The sequence below is a fragment of the Nicrophorus vespilloides genome, unplaced genomic scaffold (assembly GCF_001412225.1).
Source record: "Nicrophorus vespilloides isolate i.1.1-1 unplaced genomic scaffold, Nicve_v1.0, whole genome shotgun sequence".
NCBI lineage: Eukaryota > Metazoa > Arthropoda > Insecta > Coleoptera > Silphidae > Nicrophorus > Nicrophorus vespilloides.
This window is the reverse complement of record NW_017097007.1, coordinates 17,045-38,502: the sequence shown is the minus strand read 5'-3', so window position 1 is coordinate 38,502 and position 21,458 is coordinate 17,045. Positions and strand designations below refer to the sequence as shown.

Genomic DNA, 21,458 nt, shown 5'->3' with positions numbered 1-21,458 from the left:
AACGCCGAAAACTGTATTCAAATTGCTCTTACATCAAAAAGTCCCAATTTTGAAGTAATTATATCAAACATGAAGCTACATCATGTTTCCAAAACCTGAAAGGGGAAAGTTTTCAATTAATTTTTGTTTGTTCTTGTGTGTGTGTAACTTTGATGAAATTATATTTAGAATAAGTAGTAGTAGTTGATAAAAAGATGATTCAAGATGCAGAAGATCGTCGAACAATATCTGATCGAGAGAGTATCAATATTTGGTGTTTGTCATGAATTAGTTAGATGCGAATTTCGTAGTGGACGAGGGAAGTGGTCGGGTTTTTGTTGAGGGCGAGAGCGAGAGGGCTTAGTGTAATATGTTGGGGGCTGTTCGATGACGCCGGAGGGTGCGCGCCATAAATCGCGCAACCACAGCAAAATTCGCAAATCGAAAAACGTGCGCCAAAAAAAAAAGGAGGAGAAAAGCAAGCGTCAAGTGTTTGTCCATTCTGAGAGCGGTGTGCATGCAAGGTTGTTGCCATCTGCGACGGTGGGCGTCGTTGTTGTTACTGTAGAGTTTCTCGAAGAGTTCTTTCGGCGGATGGAAACGTGTGCACGCGTTCACTGCTGCAAAGGAGGAAGAAAATCGATAGACGCCAGAACGAACGACCGCCCGCCCGCCACATCGGGGTGGAAAAGTAGGGTTGGTTTTATGTGTGAGTGTGCAGACGCCGGTTACGTCACCGGTGCTCAAAACTGGTGGGGTGCGGTTAATGCAGCAACGGCGGCGGCGGTGGCAGCAGCAGCATCAGCGGAACTCGCCGCAGAACTGCACCAACACCCAACGGCGGATGGTGGAAACGCTCAACCCACTACTACCAGTAACAACCATACATCCATCCATCTTCCATCCGGGCAGAAAGCGAAGCAGCAGCAATACCAATTACAATAGTAAAGAGAGAGAGATAAGAGTAGAAGAGGTAGAGGAAAGAGGAGGAGCACTTTCGATTTCGACGCCGGACGTCTTACTAATTAAGAGCCGTGACCTCCCTCCCAGAAGTTGGTGCACGGGTTGCGAGAGTTGAACACGTCGGAGGAGGTGATGCAGTGATTGCGCGATTGATAAACTGTGAATCGTGTCGTGTAGATTATAGATAGTAGCCGCAGTCTAAGTACGCAGTGAAGGTGCAAGTACCAAGTACCGCGTTGGTTGGTATCCGTTCAGTTCGAAAATAGTAAAGGGTGTTATAGTTGAAGATGCCGCAATGTGCGGTGGCCGGGTGTAGCAACACGCACCGGAAGACGAAAGGAGGCTCCATCAGGTACCATCGGTTTCCCGGTGATGAGAGGACGCGCGCGCACTGGATCCGCGCCTGCGGAAGACACGTGCAGAATTGCGCGACGGCCCGCATCTGCTCCAGACACTTCACCTCCGAGTGCTACGAACGCGACGTCCAGAACGAGGTGCTCGGATTGCCGACGAGATGTCGCCTCAGGAAGGGGGCGCTGCCCGATCTGCATCTGCCCGCCGGCAGCGGACGCCCACGGGAGCAGCAGGACGTCAGCAAGCTCAAGGACAGCGCCATCGCTGTCCTCCTCGCCGTCGGCCTGGTTCCCAATCGGAAGAGCATCGCAGGCGGTGGCGGAGGCATGCCCGAAGAGTAAGCATCTCTCTCTCTTCATCAGCATCATTCAACAATGCGTTGCATACCTGAAGCAACGGGGCCAATAATCATTGATAAGAGCGTGACGCAGCGATCATCAACAAGAATAGAATATTAATCATCCACTGAAAATATATCATAAGCGCGCTTTTCAATTCAATAACATCCAACTACTGTCTTTCCTTACGATACGCATGACTACTTTCACAGATACTTGCGATAATTGCATTTGCAAGACAACCAACAAAATTATTTACAAATAGTGTTCTAGTTCTAGAAATGTTAAAAGAATATGAGAATGGTGTAAATATAGACAACATTAGATAACAAAACGTCATCAAATCTAAACGATTTACAAATATTCATGAACATCATTTATATTTTAAATACAAATTGGACGTCAACTCTCCTCCAAGTGTAGATTTATCAATGGATACGCTTCTTCTGTTTCCGGTAACACAGATACATTTACTTATCAAACGAATTCCGTTTTTGTTTTCGATAAAACTAATTTGACTTGTCTGTTCGCTTACCTCCAATAATAATATTTAGATATTTATTAAATATAGAGCAAAGCAATAGTCTGATTGTCATCAATTTTGTGACGGTTACTATATTCAGCGATTCATAATTAATTATGAGCGTTGCAAGTTGCGTTTAATGATATCAGCGATAATGGGATCTGCGTACGCACGGACGACGACGCAAAGTGTAAACTGTTGAAATCACAATTGCGTTTACATTTGTTTGTATCTGATAATTGTGAAAGTTAAACCGAATTGAAATCATCAAATGAAGCGCCACTAAATATAATCGAGGAGTAATGCATTTGTAATGTTCTGCGCTACGTTTCAATACTATAATTACAAATGGAGTGTAGGCAAGATAAGTTTATGTGAATTAACTACTCTAACTTGTTCTAGAAGCAATTTATCATCAAAGTTGAATAACACTCTGATACTAATTAAGTTTTAAAATAATTGTATCTTTCGAATTGGAATTAGAAATTTTGGAAGTACGCGTACGTGCGCAAACACCGCTGTTCCGGTTAGCAAAAGACCTAATTGACAATTCTCATATGGACTTGTTGACGATGATTTTTCAATACATTCGAAAACGTGCGTAACACTAACTACTTCATTCACGATTAAACTATTCCCATCACGAGTTCGATAAATTTCACGCATGGTTTATATTCATACAAATATCGGGCATAAACTAAGTTTTTCTTCAAATCTTCAGTCCAGTTTAAATGATTAATCTCTCTTTCAAAGTAAACAAACTGCGGCATAGTGTAAATCCAATATAATAATAATAATGTAATATCGTCTTTATTGTCGGGTTTGTTGCTAATTGCGAATGCGCGCGAGATAAGCAATTAAATCCGAGCCGAGGAGTGAAACAGAGTAAGTAGTTTCATTGAGATAATAATGTATTCCGCTGAAGTTTCACGCCGGCCGGCGAAATTATAAATTAACAATTATCTGCCATCTACCACAACGTAATTAACAACGCAATTTATTGCCTCTACACTATTGCTAATCAGCTAATGAACGATTGCTCATAAAACTAGATTTCTTTTTAAATATTTCTTTATTTATTTATGTAACGTTTAAACATTGCTTCTGTCTGATGATGGAAATGTTATAATTATGTAAATGCATTTGCAGTCAATTAGATCTTGTTAATTTGCTAATTCGTGGAGGATAAGTTAATGAATTCCCTTTCCTGTTGTGAGTTCAATTATTCAATGAGTTTTAGCGTTATCGCGATTAATGTTAACGTTAATATAATTTTTTTTTGAATGTTGAGTTTTATGTTTCACATAATTCGATGGGAATAATCGATGCACACTTGGTATTAAAATGGTGTGTAGTGCGTAGGTGAGTAATGAAGAGAAAAGAGCGACGCACCAGTTGAGAGTCGTCTCCATCGTCGTCGTCGTCGTTGGTTTGGGGGAGTGCGCGTGAGGGAGGCGGGGGAGTAGTAGTAGGTCGTTCAACCCCGAGGGTCTACGACCCGACGAACTCGCTACGACGCCGCGACCCAATTAGCATTTAGTGAAATTAGTTATTTTTATTACACAACACACGGAGCAAGCACAGCGCACTGCCACCGCTCTTGTTCCCCTCCTGCGCGCTCTCTCTCTCTCACACACACACACAGTTTTCGTTTCCAATTCCAGAATTTCTTAAAATTCTCATTGTACTTGTTCTTGAACGGTCGGTCGGGCGGACGGGCGGTTACGGTTACCAGACGCTGCTGCTGCTACCCCTCCGCCTCTGCTACTCTTCACTTGACTTGCACCTGGGAAGGTCAAAGTCCCCGAAGCCAAAGTATTTATACATGCTATAATCCTTTCTCCTTTTGCTCCGCAGCCTGAACAAGATGCACGTAATGGAGGACGTGAAGGAAGGATGCGACACCCAGCAACAGCCGTCATCGCCGGGGCACGCTGAGCAGGGTCGCACCGAGGAGGCGCAGACCCAATCGGACGAAGAACAACCGAAGAGTCCGACGGAGACGAGCGTCAAAGTGCAGGAGGACTTTGATTTTCACTCGTTCGAGGTGAAGCAGGAGGATCAGCCGATCGTCCCTAAATGCGACACCTCGCAGAAGCGGAAGAACGTGGAGCCGGAGGAGACGCCACCGAAGAAGCAGAAATCTGAATTGCAGCAGGAGTTCACGCTGCGCAACAAGATCCTCTCCGATTTCACCGATTGCCTGGACGTGACGAACGAGGACCAGATGCAGCTGCAGACCGAGCAGATACTTCAGGACATCCAGAAGCTCGGCGATTTGGCCAAGGAGAAGGAGCGCGAATGGAACAACATCCTGACCGTGAAGAAGATGAAGGAGGAACTTCTGATGCGCATCCAGCGGCAGAAGCAAGTGTACCTGCTCAGCAATGGTCTGGAGATATCGGAAACCGATCCGGAAGACCGGGGTAACGGCGAGTCGCGCAGCAAGCAGCTGATGCCGAAGAAGCGACAAGAGTTGCGCCACAAGATGAGAAGTTACGAGATGAACGGTCACGATGCGAGGAACAACAACAACAATGGCAACAGTAATAATAACAGCGGCAGCAACAAGCAGAGGCCCGTGAGAGACGTGCAGTCCATCATAGCCGATTACAGACAAAGACATCCGGAAACGGTGCCAAGGCGGGGGCGGCGGATCCGATCGAACGGCCACGGCGGAAGCGGCGACGGCTCCTCGAGAATATCCAACACCGGCATCATTAATTTCTCGAATGTCGCCCTGGGTTCCGGATCTCAGGTCAGGCAGAACCTCAACAGCTCGATCGATTCCAACAGCGACATCGGCATGTTACTCAGTGCTATGGACGCCGTTAGTTTTACACTTATGATTCGAATCATTCTTAACTCATCATTTCCTTCCTTCCGTTTGCAGGCCAACCCGGATCTGTCGAGCTCCTCAAACTCGGACGCGCAGGACAACACATCCTTCAAGGATATCCTGGTGCACTTCGCCAAGATGTCGCAGTCGGATAAACAGGAACTTCTGCAGAATACTATGAAACCTCCGCCTCCTTACCCGGAAGTCACGGTGCATCCTGTTTCTACGACCACTCCGCCCACCAACTCCTTACTCCATGGCATTTTAACTAAAGTAAGTTTTGTTAATCCTAAATGTCTACAACGAACATCAATTTATATTGGAATGCAATTATATTCATAGAAGTGCAATTTTTCAGGCTCAAAGCAACAAAACAGATAATAAGACTACATTTAGCCCGACATTGGCGAGGCTGCTGACTGCTCCCGAGTGCTCCGTAGCATCTCAGAACCAATACTCTCCCGGGAACAAAGCTTCCAAGGTTTCGCTATCGGACATACTTAGCACGAACAAGGTGAGCGTAACTGAATAGATGATGATGATGATGATGTTGGTGGTGCTGCAAATTATCTATATAGAGCAAGCAACAGATCGCATCGAGTCTTTGTGTTTTTTTTTGTTGTTGCTTAAATGTTGAATGTTTTCGTGTACAGGCCAGGAACGAGATTACGATCACGCCGGTTGGAAATGATTACGAGTCATCGCCGAAGCGAAAGCACCAAATGGTTGTGTCCCCGAATGCGACTGCCCGACAGTACATACTGACTGTTTCGTGTTTTTCAGGAGGACGAAGAGGCAGAGGACAGCGTCGACAGATTGGTGATCGACGAGAGCGGCGAAATCGTCGATAGGGCGGACACCAATTCTGATAATGGGGATGAGGTGCCCCAGTGCCAGGGATGCAACCAGAAAGCAGCTCAATTCGTGTGCGCCGGCTGCGGGAATCAATGGTATTGCAGCAGAGACTGCCAGGTAATAATTACGTTCCTACTACGTCGCTTCCTCAGTTTCGTGCATTGTTTGGCGCGATATAACCTGACCAAACGTACAATGAAAGTATAAATCTAATTATTATTTGTTTGTTTGTTTGTTTCAGGTTTCAGCATGGGACGAGCACTCCGAGGTTTGTTCCGGTTAATAATCGCGGATTCGCTTTTGACATATTTATTTTCTTATGAAGAGGAGACATGAAAATATATATATACAGTATATTATATATTTTCGTAATAAAAGATGAAAAGAAAACAAAAAGATACACCAACAAGATAGGCGTAAGTTAAACCAAAGAACGGACGGATTTTATTTTGTAAAACTTACTTTTTATCTTGCGAACTGATAACCGTGGAAGGTTTAAAAAAAAAATAAAGATAGAGAGGAGCAATATATAAATATTATATATATATATAAAAAAATAAATGAATATGAATATATATATGATTAAGTGATAGTCATAATTTAATTTAAATACAAAATACTATGTAATAAAACACGAAAAGAAAAATAATATTAAGTACTATGCGTTCTTTGCCGTTAATATTTTTTTTTTACTAGTCATATATGATTGCTATACTTCATAGTTACCATATTATATATATATTTTTTAATTTAATTTTGTTTTGTGTTTCTGTTTCCTTTTGTTGATGTTGTTGTTCTTGTTGTGTAAAAGTGAGTGCCATCTGAATATTATGCGTATTTGTTTTTTTTTTTCTTTGCGGCTGCGTTTTGTTTTACTTTACTATATACACGAAGACACACATACAAACACACTACAAGTTAGGAAGATGATTCAACTGTTTTCTTAACAACTATTACGATTAACTTCTTGTTTTTAGTTCCCAATTACTTGTGTAATTTTTGCATTATTATTATTACTATTATTAATTATTTAAGGATTTTAAAATGTAAGATATTATTCTGTGATATCAATTATTTTACCATATAAAAGAAAGTAATATGAAGAAAAAAGGAGCGACGTGTGCAACAGCAAAACAATTTGAAAAAAGGAAGAGAGGAAGAAAAAAAGAAAACAAACAATTAATACTTAATACGAAATGTTTTCAGAGAGAAACAAAAATACATGTGAACCATTACTTTCTTTGTTTTATTACAATAAACAAACATACAATCTCCCTACGCCCTATCACTTAATTACTTCTTTATTTGGGCAAGCATCTTCGCCCTCATATCGCTGTTCGCGAACAGAGCTTTAATCAAATGCTTCATCTCATCTGCTGTGAAATGAAGGGCCAAAGGGCCCTTACCATCCGCCCACCTGTCGTTAATATCCAGCATGTTGCTCTTCAGAACGAACCCCATCTCGTAGAGCTTGTCCCAACTGTCCACGTACATGTGAATCTCTCCAGATTCCGTGAAGAGCTTCGGTCCCCTCGCCTGAACCACCTTCAGGATATCCACCAGCTGTTCGGAGCCGGTAGCGGAGATATCCTGTACTGTTAAGATGCAGGTAACGATTGTCTTCGCCAGAGAGTTCAGCAACACTCCGATCGTTTTGTTGTACATGTAGTAGTTCAGGATCTTCTGCCATACGGTTTTGAGGAGCTCCAGCTGCCGCAGACACTGCCTGACGGCTTTCTCCGTCGACACTTCAATCTTCTGTTGGAACATCAGATCCAAAATACCAGATTCATTTACCGTCTTCTCGATTTGCGCGATCTGCGCCTGCACGTAATCTTCGAACTTATCGTTAGCTACGCACTGCAAACTGTGCTGCCCCAGATCGAACGGCGCAGACCTTATGCTTGGTGGCAACTTCATCAGCAGAGCGTTCCACTTCTTCAGACCGAACTCGTGATTCATATACATACAATTGTTGTAGAATATAGCGATCTGCTGCGGAATGCTTTTCAGCAGCTTATGGTGATGCTCGCAGATCGCCGGACCGTACAAGTAAATGATGTTTTTACATGTCGTATACAAACGTCCAGCGCAAAGTTCCGAACTTGTACTGGCGCTGATCAGGATCTTCTCCACCAAGTCGACCAGTTTCAGCACACTTTTCGATACGGAACTTTGCGGAAATTCATCATTTACCAACGCGTCGCTCTCTTTACCAACTTGCACGGTATCGTGTAGATCCTCTTTCATAAGATCCACAGCCGACGATAAATATTCTTTACACTTCTTATTGATGAAATGAACATCGATATTCTGGGCATGCTTCAAAATCGACTTTGTTTCAGGCAAGAAAATGTGCGTCTGTATCAACTTTTGCTGCAGCAACTCAGTGGCTGCAATCACCTTAAAAGTAAATAAAAAAATTATATTTAATTTTGATTCAAACTAAAATCATACCTCATTATACTTTTTCAAGCCTTCCTCATTCGATGGGATAGTATCATTCAAGCAAAACTTAATAATCAACTCAGACAAATTATCCCTGATATCCTCCCCAACGTAATCCAGGATAGTAATGTTCTCCTTAATCTCACAATTGAAATGCTTATCCAGCAACTCAGAAACTTTGATGATCTGTTTGAACACATCACTGTAACTATCCTTGTGTTCACTGTTAAATTTCAAAATGATCTGTACACCCCCTTCATCACTTTTCTCAATCTGCAGATCCGTGGAATGGTTAACAATTTTACTATAAATATGCTCCCATATGAAGTAAATCAAATCATCCAATGGTGTTATCCTCTCCTCCAACTTTGCCAAAGCTTTCAGAGCCTCTTCAACCTCATCATTTCTTTCCCGTATATTAATTGTTGCCATCATTATACCAGACCCAACATCCTTCACTGAATATTGTATATGATTATTTACAACTCCGCAGAGTCTCTCAATCAAATTAACTTTTACCTCTGTGAATTCCATCGATAGATTGGTGAGCAGTTCAATTTCATCATATTCAGGTTTAATTTCAGACAGCTTACTCTCGTTCATCTCTAGTTCCTCCACACACCTCAAATACTCTTTGTTGGACTGACATTTAGTGATCTTTGAAATGCAGCTATAGATGCTCAACAAATGTGAACACAGCATTAAATTCAGGTTGATCTCGTCTTGTTTCTTGCTGCAATCCAACACTTCCAACTTTGCCTTGTTAGCATCCTTTTTGACAACCACTGTAATGCTGTCTTTGAGCTCAGTTTGCTGTTCGATGAGTATGTTGCATTTAGTCTGCAGATTATTTATTACGGCCTGTCTGCTGAAGTAGTTTTTATATGTTTCTTCCAGATAGGCGACTGTTTCCATTTTCAGCGACAGCGACTCTGATATAAGCTTTGGCAGATTATTGTTTACTTTTTCCATGTTTGCTGCCTCGAACGAGGACAACACTTCTTGCACTAAACTCATGATTGTATTTTTTTAATACTCGTATGTCATTTTACCACTTTTAACTGACACAATGATGACCAGATCCAACTAGATCTCAATTTGAATCTGACGTTTAGAGGTTACCTCCTAACATAAAGTTCTGAATGAATATATAAATAATTAAGCATTAGCAATTACGTTATTAAACCAATATTTTATCATATTTTCATTAATATCTAATAGAATAACATAATTATTAATAAATATTTACCTTTTAGCTACAAAAAGTAAATACAATGTAAAACAGCGCAACTATGAATGAACTACAATCTTCTCAAGTAATGGACGAGATGGCACTATCAAGTTAATACTTCAGCAGTTTTGGCGCTGTTTCAATGGAATATTTGCAGATACTCGATTAATTTAAATATATAATTATTAAACTATTTAATTTTTTTAAATAAATATTTTTATATAATAATTATTAACAATTCTTTGAATTATTGGAAGTTTCTAAATACCGACATCTAGTGGTATTTTATGTAGCATTTCGTTTATTATCTTTTAGTAGGAGCGTACACATTTCATTCAAATTTTAACCTAGAAAGGAACAACTTTCAGCAACAAAAACATCGAAATTTAAACATTTCAATATGTATATTTTAGCAGAGATGGAAAATGTTACGCGTATCCCACCGGACGTATTCAATTTAAAGTTAAATACTGTAATAGCACGTGAGTTGGATAAGAAGTTAGCAAACAAAGTAAGTACTTTTCACACATTTGTGTATAAAACAATTAAAAAGTACTAATTTCAGGTTGTTTTAAATGTTGGACTGTGCATAGCGTTGCACGATATAACGAAATTGCAAGATTCATTTATATTCCCCGGAGATGGGGCTTCACACACCAGAGTAACCTTCAGATACATAGTTTTCAGACCGTTCGTAGAAGAAATACTCTTGGGTAAAATACGGTCCTGCACAAAGGATGGAGTACAAGGTAAGCTTCAATTGTTTAACAATGTATATGTTATTAAAAACTCAACTTTTAGTTTCCATGGGTTTCTTTGATGATATTATCATTCCCCCGAGCGCGTTGCAACATCCGTCTCGGTTTGATGAAACCGAGCAGGCTTGGATTTGGGAGTACGATTTAGGTGATGGGGAGAAACATGACCTCTTCATGGACGCAGGTGAAACAGTCAGGTTTCGCGTAACAGCTGAAACGTTCAAGGAGACCTGCCCCACTCAACCGAACACGCAGGTCATCAAGCAGGAAAATTCTGAGGGAACTGAAAATAAAATTCCCTATTTGATAACGGTGAGTTTGGTTTATTTTGATTTTTTGTAACATCGATTGATTGATTTGTTTTTTAGGGGAGCATCAATGAGCCTGGATTGGGATTACTGACTTGGTGGGACAATTAGTTTTTATGTATGTATTAATTATATTTATATAATAGTTACTTAATTTTATTATCAATAAATTTATATTTCTCTTACAAAAAGAAAAACTGCTAACAATCAATTATTAGTAGTTAGTTACCAATCTCCGCATTTATGCATAGTTTTCGTTTTGTTTGTGTGAAGCGGAATTTCTTGTAATTGGCAAATTGTTTTTTGTGTTTTTTTTTCGGATCTAGTTGGTCTTTAATAGACTTAAGTATGTTTATACGCGTATATAAGATAACAATGTGGAAGCGACAGTGCGGTTTGTTAAATTTGCAGATTGGTAAAGTTCGGAAACTTAGTTACTAAAAAATATAGCAGTCTTTTCTTATTAAATAACACCTGTGTTCTTTTTCAATATTGATTTCTTTTTTTTTTTTATTATTATTTTAAAACGTTCAAATATTCTTACATTATTTACAAATTTAAATAAAACATTTAAAAAAAGGGGAGAGAAAGAGAGGAAAAGAAACATCTTGAATAAGTGAAAGAGAACGAAATACGGTGGGGGAACCTAATCACGATTGTACATTTACAAATAAAAAATACGCGCTCCACGTTTCTCTTAAGGACTTACAAGTTAATATTCCAAGATATTAGTTATTGCACGAAACTAGCACATCGACGGGTGATATTCGCGAGACGCGATTTGCGCTCGAGGTTTTATTTATTTACTTTTTTGATGACCTCTGAGGACAATGTCTTCGTTTCGGATTGGGTTGCGTCTCCTAGATATATTCTCACTATTCTATAAAAATATACGCTTCTCCGGTTGACATTCTCATCACATTACTTCCATTTGAACAATTACGTGGTGAGTTGTAAGCGTCTTCGACTAAAGTTTGCTCGAATTACGTTTTTTTCCCTATGTAATGCTGAAGTGGACATCAAGGTTTGCAACCCATCTCGTATCTTCTCCATACAAATCGATTATTCGATAACGAGACACCGCGGCAGATGCTCCCGAAGGTAGTCGAAGAGTTCTTTCGAAGCTCCCGGACAATTGGTGAGCTCCAGTTCTCGCATGTGCCTCAACTGTATGAGACTGGACAATCCACTTGATGTCAAGAGCGGACAACCTGGAAAGAGAATACATTAATTTCCTGAATGCTTAAGATGTGATTAAATTAACACACCCGCCAACGATAGGATCTGCAGATTTCGCATGCCGCATAGGTGTTGCAGACCGAAATCCCTGAGTTGCGAACACCAGCGCAGATATAGAGCCGACAGGGAGAGCATCGTCGAGATGTAACCCACACCAATATCGGTCACATGGACGCATCTGCAAAACAAATCCCGAATTTAATATATACATCCATTGATTTCGTACGATTTAATGTGTTACCTATCTAGTGTTAGCTCCTCGAGTTGATTGAGATCGCAGGCTATGTATTCCAAGGCAGCATCGGTGATCCTGGGGCACCAGGAGAGGTCGAGGGATCGCAGCTTCTGCAGGTTTTCGGCTATCAGCTCGACGCCGTCGTCGGTTATCTTGCTGCAACCGGACAGACTGAGCACCGTCAAATTGGGTAAAGAATGGACTGAAAATGAAAACAATCAATATATAATTGTTAATTAAAAATCGATAACATCGAAATTGTACAAATCGAGCCGATTCTTGCAAAGTGAATTCAACGAATAAAATAATTAGTCTCGACAATGAAACTTCAATTTTCACAAATTGTAAGAGCGAAGTAGTTAATGATAGCATCGGAGGGCAAATTGTAAATGTCCAATTGCAAAGGGGGACGCAATCGATAGCCTAGTTTTTTTTTTAAATTGTGCTAACGATTAAAGTGACACATGAAAGTTTGCGTAATACTTTTGTTTGCTGTTGCCATGGTATTACCACCATTTATTTATTGTTACTTTAGTAGGTCGCTCTTGTTGCAAGTGAATTGTGTTTGTGTGAGTGATTCTAAAGAAAAGCACCGAGAACGTCGATATTCCTAAATTCGTGCAATCGTAATGAAATTAGATACATTTTGCAAGGTCAGATTTCCATTTACAAATTATTTTGATTTTCGTTTTTTTATATACATATATTTTCTAATGAATACTGACATTAACTGCCTTGATTTAACAATATCGGCAGTGCTCGTTGTTAGTCGAGTAGAAACGATAGTTACCGATATTGACGACGCCGTGATTGGTTAGTTCCCAGCAGGAGTGCAGGCGGAGGATGTTCAGGGAGTTGCTCTGCTTCGGCGAGAAGTAGCAGAGAGCGGCGTCCGTGACGTGGTAAGCCTGTAGGGAGAACTCGTAGAGGGCGGGCAGCAGCTGAGCCACCGCCCCCACGGCCTCGTCGGCCACGTTTATGCAGTCCGTCAGCGTCAGCGAAACGATCCGAGGATTCAGGCACGCCCACAGTCCTGTCTCTGTGATCTCGTTGCACCCGGCCAACTCCAGCTCGAACAGCGACTGCAAAGGATAAAACGAATTCGATCAACAGGTCTTCTTCCTCTTCGCATCAAACATACGACGAGCATAATGAATATTGATTTCAAACATGAACGGAAAAGTCTTGCTTCGTTTTTTCTTTCACTCGGAAATAGGCCACACATCTGCACAGCAAAGGTTTGATTTTTAAAATTATTCATTTTTCAATCTCACATAGATCAACATATTAGTTTCCCGACGAACATTTTTCTCTTCTATATTAATCATTACAGGTTTTCAACATCAACAATTTTCAAATTGCTATTGAAACCTACTCCTACTTTTTCAGACAAAAGGTGGAAAACTAGATTTTATTGAAATTACCGACTTTCCCTAAAGCGCAATGTTAAATGAAATCTGACTGAATTTATTCACATTCAGAATCTGGTGCTGTCGTTGAAAGGACGACCGAAATCAAGTTACGCAACTCGGTGCACCTATTTTCCTAATTCAATTTGAAACCTGCTGCTGTTGCTGCTGCTGCAGGGAGCGTCGCTAATTAGATCTTCGCCAGTTGATCGAATGAATGCGGGGGCTTCGTTAGACATCGCACGTGTCCGTAAGTAATTTGCGAAATGTGTGCTATCGAATTGAAGTGTAAGTTTGGCCTGCCTGGAACGGCGCCAAAGACGCGCTCTCTCTCTCCCCGCATTCATTGCCGCCCTTTTGTTCTTTTCGACGTCCTCTCCTCTCTTTGCCAAGTGAATAACTGTGCCAAAGACATTTCCGCACACATAATTCTGCAACATTCACGATGCGAAACCGGGAAAATCAATGCAGGCACATCCCACAATGCGCAAAGTAAAAGTTGATTTTTAATCCATACCATATATTTGAAAGAGTTTAAAATAATATGGTTGGTTTTTCGTGTGGATGAAATGGAAAATAAGCAAAGTTGCGATGCGTGAAAACTATTGATTTGTTCGGAATTCCGCTTTGAGGGTCAAATGCATAAATAAAAAGTTTGCGTGTGTTTCTCTGCAGAAATGCACAAACACCAGCAGGCGTTTGATCGGCGTGAGGAAATATTTAATGGTTTACGTATATTGCGTCCCTCTATTTTCTCGTTAAATCCGCACAATTTATGAATCCGTCGGTCTCTCGACGTTAAGCGGGTCATTTGTTACCGGCTTCATATCGATCAATGAATTACATTTGGGGAATCCATACGAACGATCGATGCAATAAACTACTTACATGAAATTCATTCCCTATAGGAATATGAATAATAATCATTTAAATGTTGTATTTAAAGATAAATTTAAAAAATATAGAATTTAGGTTACATAAAGATAAAGCCTGGGAGCGTGAAGATGCCGTGGCGCGGATTAAATTGTGGGAGACCACTTTTCGCGTGTAAAATATGCAAAGAGTGAGACACTTAAGGGCAAAAGTTTTAGCGTCGAATTTAATCAGCGTTCACGCTAAATTTATTATTTTAACGCTCTCTCTCTCTGTGTGTGTATGCATAAAGTAGAGGTGTCTTTGAACTATGCTTCCTCTTTATTGATTCGTCGGCGCCAAAGGGAAAAAGGAAAAAATATACGCCGCAAAATATCTCGTGTCCTGTATTTATAATGTTATTAAATGTGGATGCGCCGGGCAACGGTTTTTCCCTTTGTGATTGTAATCTTGCTTCGAGGGATCCGAAACAGATACACGAAGCGGTTCTTTCTGAACCGAATTTATAGTAGCAAAAAAAAGCAGTATCTCTCAAACCGCCTCAGGTTGTTGATGCATTGAGCAGATTTCCCGGTGATTCTATTTTCAGATTAGCAAAAATCAATAGTTTTGGTTTTATCTCATAATACAATACAAAAGAAAACTTGAATATCCGAACGCAACAAAAGTTTATTTTATTCATTTGCTTTAATTTAGTTTCAGTTTGAATTGAATGGTGGAAGCTTTTTTCTGTTTCCTCATACATTTTTTAAAAAAAGTTTTCGTTGTTATTGAATGCACTTTGGATTTTAGGTCAGATATTCAATTGCAAGTGGAGTTTAAGTTTTTTTTTTGTGCTGTATTTACAATTCAGATAGAATAATTCACATGCAATGCTTGGAGAAGTTCCCCGATCCATTATTCATGGATGCCATCATATGAAAATGACGACTGTAATTATATGCTCTTCTTGGATGTCTAACGAACATTATTCATTTGAAATTAAATTCTCTTAATTTATAATTTTTTTGTATAGACTTTTGTTTTGTTAGCGTTTAAAATACAGACACAGAGCGTTGAATAATAGGACAGAAAAAAACGCTTATTACAATAGTATCGTGTTGTAACTTTAATTCAATATCGATCAAACATGTTCAGAGTTTATTTCCATCATGTCTTTGCATATCTAGCTAGTAACGCGGCGAAGGCTGAATAAATGTAACACATGAAACACAATTAGACAATTTCAGTATGAAAACTTTTCATACAATAAAGCAAATATCAAATTTATTTTATTTACGTTAAATATATCTGATTATATTATTTTCTAGTGAATTCTTCGAATAGTGATAAATATTGTATGAGATATTGAAATTGTGTGCATTGTCTGTGTAAATATTGACCTGCATGCATTTGTAGCAATTTGTGTACGCCGTTGTTGTTGGATAATCTGCATTGTTTACGCGCCGCCGAACGAGCAAATGCGAGGCTCTCGAATGTTTACGATAAAACGTGCAGAACGGAAACGTTTCAGAATCAATATTTATTGTATATTATTATTATTGATGATCTAGCATATGTCAGCGCATCGAATGTGAACACATGTTTAGTTTATGTCCGTTGAAATAATTTTGATGTTAGTATTATGTAACTAATTTGTAATGTAATTAATATTTAGGATTTAGCTATTGCCATTTGGAGATGATTTTAGCGACTTTACTGATTTTTATAACAGTACAGTAAAAATTATTTCTATTACAACATTTTTGTTGTTGATTGATCAATATGATGTAAAAAATAATAATTTATTTGCCTGGCGCATCCACTTTTTTAAAATTTGGAAATATTATCACAATCCTCATTCTATAATATTTTGTAAATATATAATTTCTTTTCAGTTTAGTATTGGCATTTTAAAGGTAAATATATTCTTTCTTCAAAATGCATATGAACTGTGAGTGCACAAAGTATTATTTTAGTAGTGTATACCTGGAGATGATCCAGCAGTGTCTCTAAACCTCTGTCTGTGATGCTGGAGCATTTGAGACTGAGGGAGTGCACGTGTTTGGAGGCGAGCGGGAACGAGCTGACCAGATCGAGGGCATCCTCGTCGGAAGCAGCCATGAGGCCGAGCGTGTGGAAGCCACGACACACCCAAGAGGCGTAGAGTCGGGCCCTCTCCGGCTGCTGAAAGTTCCTGAGCTCACGACACTGCACGACCGGCACCAGACCGGACCAGTACCTGGGGGACCGGTACAGAACGTCCCTCCACAGCGAGCACACCTGCGCAAGCACGCACCGCTCGCTGGAATTGAAGTACAGGAAGAACTTCATCAGGAACCAGTCGGCGGCCATCAGCTGATCCCACGTGAGATGGGCCTGGAGGAAGGAGCGCGAAACTGCAGCTTGCTGCTTCTGTCTCGCGTGGCTGCTGAGAGCTTTTGAGGTGGCAGAAGACGTCGTCGTCGTCGTGGACGTGCTGTTTCCACCACCTCTAGGCAGCAAACGGGACGGTTTCTCCGGAGCCGTGACCGGGTTGTTGCTGCTGCCGCAGAAGACGTTCGTGACCCTCTCCATGACGCTGCCCTTGGCTGAATGATGCTTGCTGCCCCGGAGGCCATTGATGCGTTTCGATAGCTCCGCGGACGCTCGCTCCACCACCCCCTGGGCGGATATGGAGGACATTCTCTTCTGCGATCAGGACAACACGCGAATCATGCAAAAATCACTGGGAACACGCGCACCCTCATGAGCACCACATCTCCAATCCAATCCTTCCCTCTGTGATTTCTTCGTCGTCGGCCTTGCTTCTGATGCAGACACGCTCGTCTCCTGCACTGCACTGTGTTTACTTGCCCGCTCCACTGCGGGACTACCCAGCCAGTCGATAATATCGCCAACCCTTAGAACGAGCTCTCTTACACTCCGCACGCCATACGCGACCATCGATCAATAAACTCCCACCCCACGCGGCCTCTTCCAACTCGCACCCTCTGCACCATCATCGCCATCGCGACGCTTTTCATTCAAGTTCAAGCACAAACGAAACTCTCCCTCTCTTAAACCCAACCAACAACCCCTACAAACAAACCAGCACTACAACTTCTCTCTCTCTCGCCATACCATCACAAACTGCACCAACTCACATTTATTTTAACGTATTTTTTACCTTCCAAAATCAAATAACAACTTATCATTTTCATATTTTATATTAATTTTGTATAGAACAAAGACAATAACTGTTCTTTCGACACTGTAAATGTATAATAACCATTATGCCATTTTTTGGCTTAAATTTCTGTTTACTTGATTGAATCACATAACAACAACAAACAAGTATGAAGGGGGAGATTATTCGTTATTCTCTCATTCTCAAAAGGTGACTCATGCATGCTTCTTAGGGTTGATAATTGATGTGTGCAAAGCTGCTGCAAGTAGTATCGAGGGGATACGATTTAGGTCGTAAATACTAACGCAGCAGCAGCTGCATTTTATCTTTGCCAAAATACGTAATAAATCAAATACAGCTTGAAATACGCAACTCTTATTTTTTTGGATCATATTGTCGAATTGTGGTAGTAACTTATTTTTAATAAAAATAATGTTCAATAAATTGTTGATAAATGTGGAAAAAAATAATAATATAAATTTTATATGAACACCCTGTATATGAAATGATTGAACTGAAACTAATTAGTTTGCGTTACGCCATCTACTAAAGAATATTTGAACTGCTTGACAATAAACATAACCGCACTCTTGTATTATCAGTAGTTTCATACAATTTGCTCGATTTGTACATTTACGATGGAAGAAACAGCTGTGGTGATAAAGGCAAAACCACAGCGAAAAGTGGTGAGAGCCACGAAAGTGAATAAAATTCCGGAGCACATCTTGAAGAACCCTAAATTGCAAAGGGCCATTGAAGATCTCCCGAGCAACTACAACTTTGAGATTTACAAAACGCTATGGCGCATCGAAGAATTGAAAGCGACAATGGTGGCTCTTCAAATGCCAGAAGGACTGCTCCTCTACTCAACAACAATAGCTGATATCATTTTGGAGTTCACTGGAGCCGAATGCCTGATCATGGGTGACGTAACTTATGGGGCTTGCTGCATCGATGATATCACTGCTAAAGCATTGGGGGTGCAACTGTTGATTCATTATGGACACAGCTGTTTAGTTCCAATGGATCCTAAAGCTGGACTCAAGGTGCTCTATGTATTTGTTGACATCAAAATAGACCCATTACATTTAATAGAAACAATCAAATTGAATTTTGATGCAAAAACGAGATTGGGTTTAGTAAGTACGATCCAGTTTATATCCACACTGCAGGCAGTTAGCAAGGAGTTGGATGCTGCAGGATACCACACAAAGATACCCCAATTTAAACCGCTATCTCCTGGTGAAATCCTTGGATGCACTGCACCTGTTATGACTTGTGTTGATGCGATCATCTATCTGGGGGATGGCAGGTTTCACTTGGAGGCAGCAATGATCGCAAATCCTAGATTACAAGCATACAGGTATGATCCATATGACAAAAAGTTCACAAAAGAGTATTACGAGCATGAAGAAATGCAAAGGAACAGGCTTAAATCTATAGAATCTGCAAAGAATGCTAAAGATTTTGGTGTTGTCATGGGAACATTGGGAAGGCAAGGAAGTGTGAAAGTTGTGGAAAACTTGCAGAAGAAACTCAAGGAGCATAATAAAACAACCACTGTTATTCTGTTGTCAGAAATCTTTCCAGATAAATTGAAACTGTTCCAATTGGATGCGTATGTGCAAATCGCCTGTCCACGTCTTTCCATTGATTGGGGAAACGCCTTTGACAAGGCCTTGCTGACCCCATATGAATTAGCGGTGTGCTTGGGAAATGCCCCATGGGTATCCAAAGAAACCAACAACAGTTATCCAATGGACTTTTATGCTAACGGCAGCCTGGGACCTTGGACTCCCAACCATAAACCTTCCGATGATTTAAGTTTGAAGAAATGTTGTGGAAAATGTACTTAGTGTCCAATAAATTTTATTCTCCTAATAATTGATAGCTTTACTTAAAGCACTTGCTTCCTTAGCACTTAATGGCTTTAATCCAAAGCCCACTATTCTCTCTTCATGCTCCAGATCCCTCAAAACACCAGCCTTGTTTCTTATCTCACTGTGCAATCTATCGATCTCATCAGTAGTCTCTTTGATATCTACAATATAGATAAACAATAGCAAAATCATCATTTCTCAAATTGAAAGTTACCTTTTTGTATTAAATCCATGGCCAAATCCTTTGGGAACTCCAACAGGGTTCGTCCCAAGTCCAGGAATGTTGTTCTATGCTCAGTTTTTTGCAGACACCTCAACGCTTCATTAAACTTATTACGACTATTACTAAGTCGTAACTTTTCTTCTTTATGTTGGATAATTTCTTGCGCTACAGCCTCTACCTCTGCTAAATAAGTTAACGTTTTATCCATGTTTACAATTTTATCTCTAACTTTTATTTACTGCTTATTTAGAGGTTATGAGTTGACTTCGCAACCAAACGAACATTTGTTTATGTTAGGTTGCAGAAATAAATTAATCAAATTTCAATACTTCCATTTATGAATGAATTATTTGTAATAATGGAAAATTAACATTAAAATTATTTAAACAATATGTACAATATAATTATATTTAGCTTAATTTACCTACGTCCCGGTGCAATAGCCGCTAAACTGTTTGGATTTCTGTATATGCACAAGTTCATGAAAGTTATAACCAGCATCAGAGATTGTCCTAGCAGATCCTTGCGAGACGCGGACTGGCTAAAATAATATTCCTTCAAATTATCCTGGAATTCTACGGTGGAACAAGGCAAACTATCATCTTTATCTAAAAGTTGTTTAACAATGCCTGTAGTTGAGACTCTTTCATTTCCCACAAAGGTCCTGAACATTCTACAAACAGATAACACATAATTAATTTATGATTAACACAAACTTATGTTAAAGGTATACCTTGCAGGTAGATTTGATCTTAGGTAGTAAACATTGTTTTCATAACTAGGATTCTCCTGAGTTCCCATATTGATGGCATGTTTGTTGTTTGTATTGAGAAGCGCCAAGAGCATTGAGCTTAGCTCAATTTGCTGAGTATAAGTTGGAGCTTGCTTCATATTGCTGTTTTGAGGTCCAGCAGATTGTGAGGACTCCATCACATACACTTCTCCAATTGGCAGCTTATTTAAAATACTAACTGACTGTGTGACAAAAAAACTTAGATTTGCAAATCATATAGTTTTCAAAAAAAAAAACTTACCATTTGAAATATATCTGTTGGAGTTAACTTCTTAGGAACTGACATAAAGTCAATGTAGTTCCAAGATTGTACTAAATTTGAGCCTCTATCCATCTTTGACCAACTCACACCTGTTGGCGCCAAATGGATTCCAACTGCATCTTGCAAACTCTGTAAATAGTACGACTATTGAATTTGTTTCAAATATCATAACAGTTTATAATCACATTTGCTAATAGTGAGTCTAACTGAGGAGTCAGAACTTGTCTACGGTTCTTTGCTGTGCTGACGACTTTGTCGGTGCTCCTATTGAAAATAATGCTCTTGCATAGTTTATCCAATACATTTTCACCTAAACCTTCGACCTCTAGAATTTCGTGGAGCGTCACGAACGGTCCATTCTTGGTTCTCCACATATCCAAATTCTTTATCCTTGCCTGAGACATGTCATACCTCGAGAGTTCTTCAGCATTCGATTCATTGATGATGCTCAGAATCTTTTGCTGTTCTTCGGATGAGTAATTTGATTTGAATTGGAATTCGTTGGGACAGACATTGGTGGAAGTAAATCTTGCCTGTATCATCAAAACGATATTGATTATAGTAATATACATGAAAATCTTCAAACACTTACAATTTGACGAGCGCTTAAACTAAAAACTGGTCTTAGATATGATAATACAATCATATTGAAATACTGTGTATGTAGCTTAGTAGGATTTTAGGTTAGTTCAAGCAAAATTCAAATCAATGTTATACAACCGCATGTACATAATAAATTTTATTATACCAAAAATAGCTCAAAAAACAATAAATACTTATTCTTCTCTAACTTAGATTAT

General features: G+C 39.8%; 7 protein-coding genes across 10 annotated transcripts; 3 read left to right on the top strand and 4 right to left on the bottom strand.

Moving 5' to 3' along the window:
- The first annotated feature begins 209 nt into the window (after positions 1–209).
- LOC108558694 (putative uncharacterized protein DDB_G0274435) lies at positions 210–6,370 on the top strand. Of its 2 annotated transcripts, XM_017915685.1 has the most exons (7): positions 645–1,633; positions 4,015–4,987; positions 5,051–5,269; positions 5,355–5,510; positions 5,650–5,721; positions 5,780–5,968; positions 6,093–6,370. In XM_017915685.1, the coding sequence occupies exons 1-7, from the start codon at positions 1,230–1,232 to the stop codon at positions 6,132–6,134; spliced, it is 2,055 nt and encodes a 684-aa protein (XP_017771174.1). In that variant the 5' UTR covers positions 645–1,229; the 3' UTR covers positions 6,135–6,370. The 2 variants fall into 2 exon arrangements, with proteins under 2 accessions (XP_017771175.1, XP_017771174.1); XM_017915686.1 differs by lacking the exon at positions 5,650–5,721 and having other exon boundaries at positions 210–1,633.
- A 706-nt stretch (positions 6,371–7,076) lies between these two features.
- Positions 7,077–9,601, bottom strand: LOC108558688 (centromere/kinetochore protein zw10 homolog). 2 transcript variants are annotated; one of them, XM_017915678.1, is made up of 3 exons: positions 9,549–9,601; positions 8,309–9,424; positions 7,077–8,254 (listed from the first exon to the last, which is right to left on the bottom strand). In XM_017915678.1, the coding sequence occupies exons 2-3, from the start codon at positions 9,314–9,316 to the stop codon at positions 7,145–7,147; spliced, it is 2,118 nt and encodes a 705-aa protein (XP_017771167.1). In that variant the 5' UTR covers positions 9,317–9,424; positions 9,549–9,601; the 3' UTR covers positions 7,077–7,144. The 2 variants fall into 2 exon arrangements, with proteins under 2 accessions (XP_017771167.1, XP_017771166.1); XM_017915677.1 differs by lacking the exon at positions 9,549–9,601 and having other exon boundaries at positions 8,309–9,453.
- A 241-nt stretch (positions 9,602–9,842) lies between these two features.
- Positions 9,843–11,093, top strand: LOC108558691 (DNA-directed RNA polymerase III subunit RPC8). Its single transcript, XM_017915680.1, has 4 exons — positions 9,843–10,041; positions 10,096–10,279; positions 10,332–10,600; positions 10,657–11,093. The coding sequence occupies exons 1-4, from the start codon at positions 9,931–9,933 to the stop codon at positions 10,705–10,707; spliced, it is 615 nt and encodes a 204-aa protein (XP_017771169.1). The 5' UTR covers positions 9,843–9,930; the 3' UTR covers positions 10,708–11,093.
- An 82-nt stretch (positions 11,094–11,175) lies between these two features.
- Positions 11,176–17,279, bottom strand: LOC108558689 (F-box/LRR-repeat protein 16). Its single transcript, XM_017915679.1, has 5 exons — positions 16,321–17,279; positions 12,861–13,152; positions 12,077–12,272; positions 11,865–12,013; positions 11,176–11,807 (listed from the first exon to the last, which is right to left on the bottom strand). Exons 1-5 carry the CDS (start codon positions 17,014–17,016, stop codon positions 11,659–11,661), a joined length of 1,482 nt encoding a protein of 493 aa, XP_017771168.1. The 5' UTR covers positions 17,017–17,279; the 3' UTR covers positions 11,176–11,658.
- A 759-nt stretch (positions 17,280–18,038) lies between these two features.
- Positions 18,039–19,447, top strand: LOC108558695 (diphthamide biosynthesis protein 1). Its single transcript, XM_017915687.1, has one exon. It carries the CDS (start codon positions 18,139–18,141, stop codon positions 19,354–19,356), a length of 1,218 nt encoding a protein of 405 aa, XP_017771176.1. The 5' UTR covers positions 18,039–18,138; the 3' UTR covers positions 19,357–19,447.
- Positions 19,353–19,826, bottom strand: LOC108558697 (p53 and DNA damage-regulated protein 1-like). Its single transcript, XM_017915690.1, has 2 exons — positions 19,595–19,826; positions 19,353–19,541 (listed from the first exon to the last, which is right to left on the bottom strand). The coding sequence occupies exons 1-2, from the start codon at positions 19,809–19,811 to the stop codon at positions 19,378–19,380; spliced, it is 381 nt and encodes a 126-aa protein (XP_017771179.1). The 5' UTR covers positions 19,812–19,826; the 3' UTR covers positions 19,353–19,377.
- Positions 19,713–21,387, bottom strand: LOC108558696 (transcription elongation factor, mitochondrial). 2 transcript variants are annotated; one of them, XM_017915688.1, is made up of 6 exons: positions 21,251–21,387; positions 20,844–21,191; positions 20,638–20,787; positions 20,337–20,578; positions 20,028–20,276; positions 19,713–19,783 (listed from the first exon to the last, which is right to left on the bottom strand). In XM_017915688.1, the coding sequence occupies exons 1-6, from the start codon at positions 21,302–21,304 to the stop codon at positions 19,747–19,749; spliced, it is 1,080 nt and encodes a 359-aa protein (XP_017771177.1). In that variant the 5' UTR covers positions 21,305–21,387; the 3' UTR covers positions 19,713–19,746. The 2 variants fall into 2 exon arrangements, with proteins under 2 accessions (XP_017771177.1, XP_017771178.1); XM_017915689.1 differs by lacking the exon at positions 19,713–19,783 and adding an exon at positions 19,857–19,931 and having other exon boundaries at positions 21,251–21,386.
- Positions 21,388–21,458: the final 71 nt, after the last annotated feature.

Coding starts and splice junctions, on each gene's coding strand:
- LOC108558697 (XM_017915690.1), bottom strand. CDS start 19,811: ATGGATAAAACGTTAACTTATTTAGCAGAGGTAGAGGCTGTAGCGCAA. Junction 19,542..19,594: donor CATGGATTTAATACAAAAAG/GTAACTTTCAAT, acceptor TCTATATTGTAG/ATATCAAAGAGACTACTGAT.
- LOC108558688 (XM_017915678.1), bottom strand. CDS start 9,316: ATGAGTTTAGTGCAAGAAGTGTTGTCCTCGTTCGAGGCAGCAAACATG. Junction 8,255..8,308: donor GCTTGAAAAAGTATAATGAG/GTATGATTTTAG, acceptor TTTACTTTTAAG/GTGATTGCAGCCACTGAGTT.
- LOC108558694 (XM_017915685.1), top strand. CDS start 1,230: ATGCCGCAATGTGCGGTGGCCGGGTGTAGCAACACGCACCGGAAGACG. Junction 4,988..5,050: donor TACTCAGTGCTATGGACGCC/GTTAGTTTTACA, acceptor TTCCGTTTGCAG/GCCAACCCGGATCTGTCGAG. Junction 5,722..5,779: donor CGAAGCGAAAGCACCAAATG/GTTGTGTCCCCG, acceptor CGTGTTTTTCAG/GAGGACGAAGAGGCAGAGGA.
- LOC108558689 (XM_017915679.1), bottom strand. CDS start 17,016: ATGTCCTCCATATCCGCCCAGGGGGTGGTGGAGCGAGCGTCCGCGGAG. Junction 13,153..16,320: donor CACTGCTGGATCATCTCCAG/GTATACACTACT, acceptor TATCCTTTGCAG/TCGCTGTTCGAGCTGGAGTT. Junction 12,014..12,076: donor GAGGAGCTAACACTAGATAG/GTAACACATTAA, acceptor TTTGTTTTGCAG/ATGCGTCCATGTGACCGATA.
- LOC108558691 (XM_017915680.1), top strand. CDS start 9,931: ATGTATATTTTAGCAGAGATGGAAAATGTTACGCGTATCCCACCGGAC. Junction 10,042..10,095: donor ATAAGAAGTTAGCAAACAAA/GTAAGTACTTTT, acceptor TACTAATTTCAG/GTTGTTTTAAATGTTGGACT. Junction 10,280..10,331: donor CACAAAGGATGGAGTACAAG/GTAAGCTTCAAT, acceptor CTCAACTTTTAG/TTTCCATGGGTTTCTTTGAT.
- LOC108558696 (XM_017915688.1), bottom strand. CDS start 21,304: ATGATTGTATTATCATATCTAAGACCAGTTTTTAGTTTAAGCGCTCGT. Junction 20,788..20,843: donor TAGACTCACTATTAGCAAAT/GTGATTATAAAC, acceptor TACTATTTACAG/AGTTTGCAAGATGCAGTTGG. Junction 19,784..20,027: donor GCTATTGCACCGGGACGTAG/GTAAATTAAGCT, acceptor CTTATTTAGCAG/AGGTAGAGGCTGTAGCGCAA.
- LOC108558695 (XM_017915687.1), top strand. CDS start 18,139: ATGGAAGAAACAGCTGTGGTGATAAAGGCAAAACCACAGCGAAAAGTG.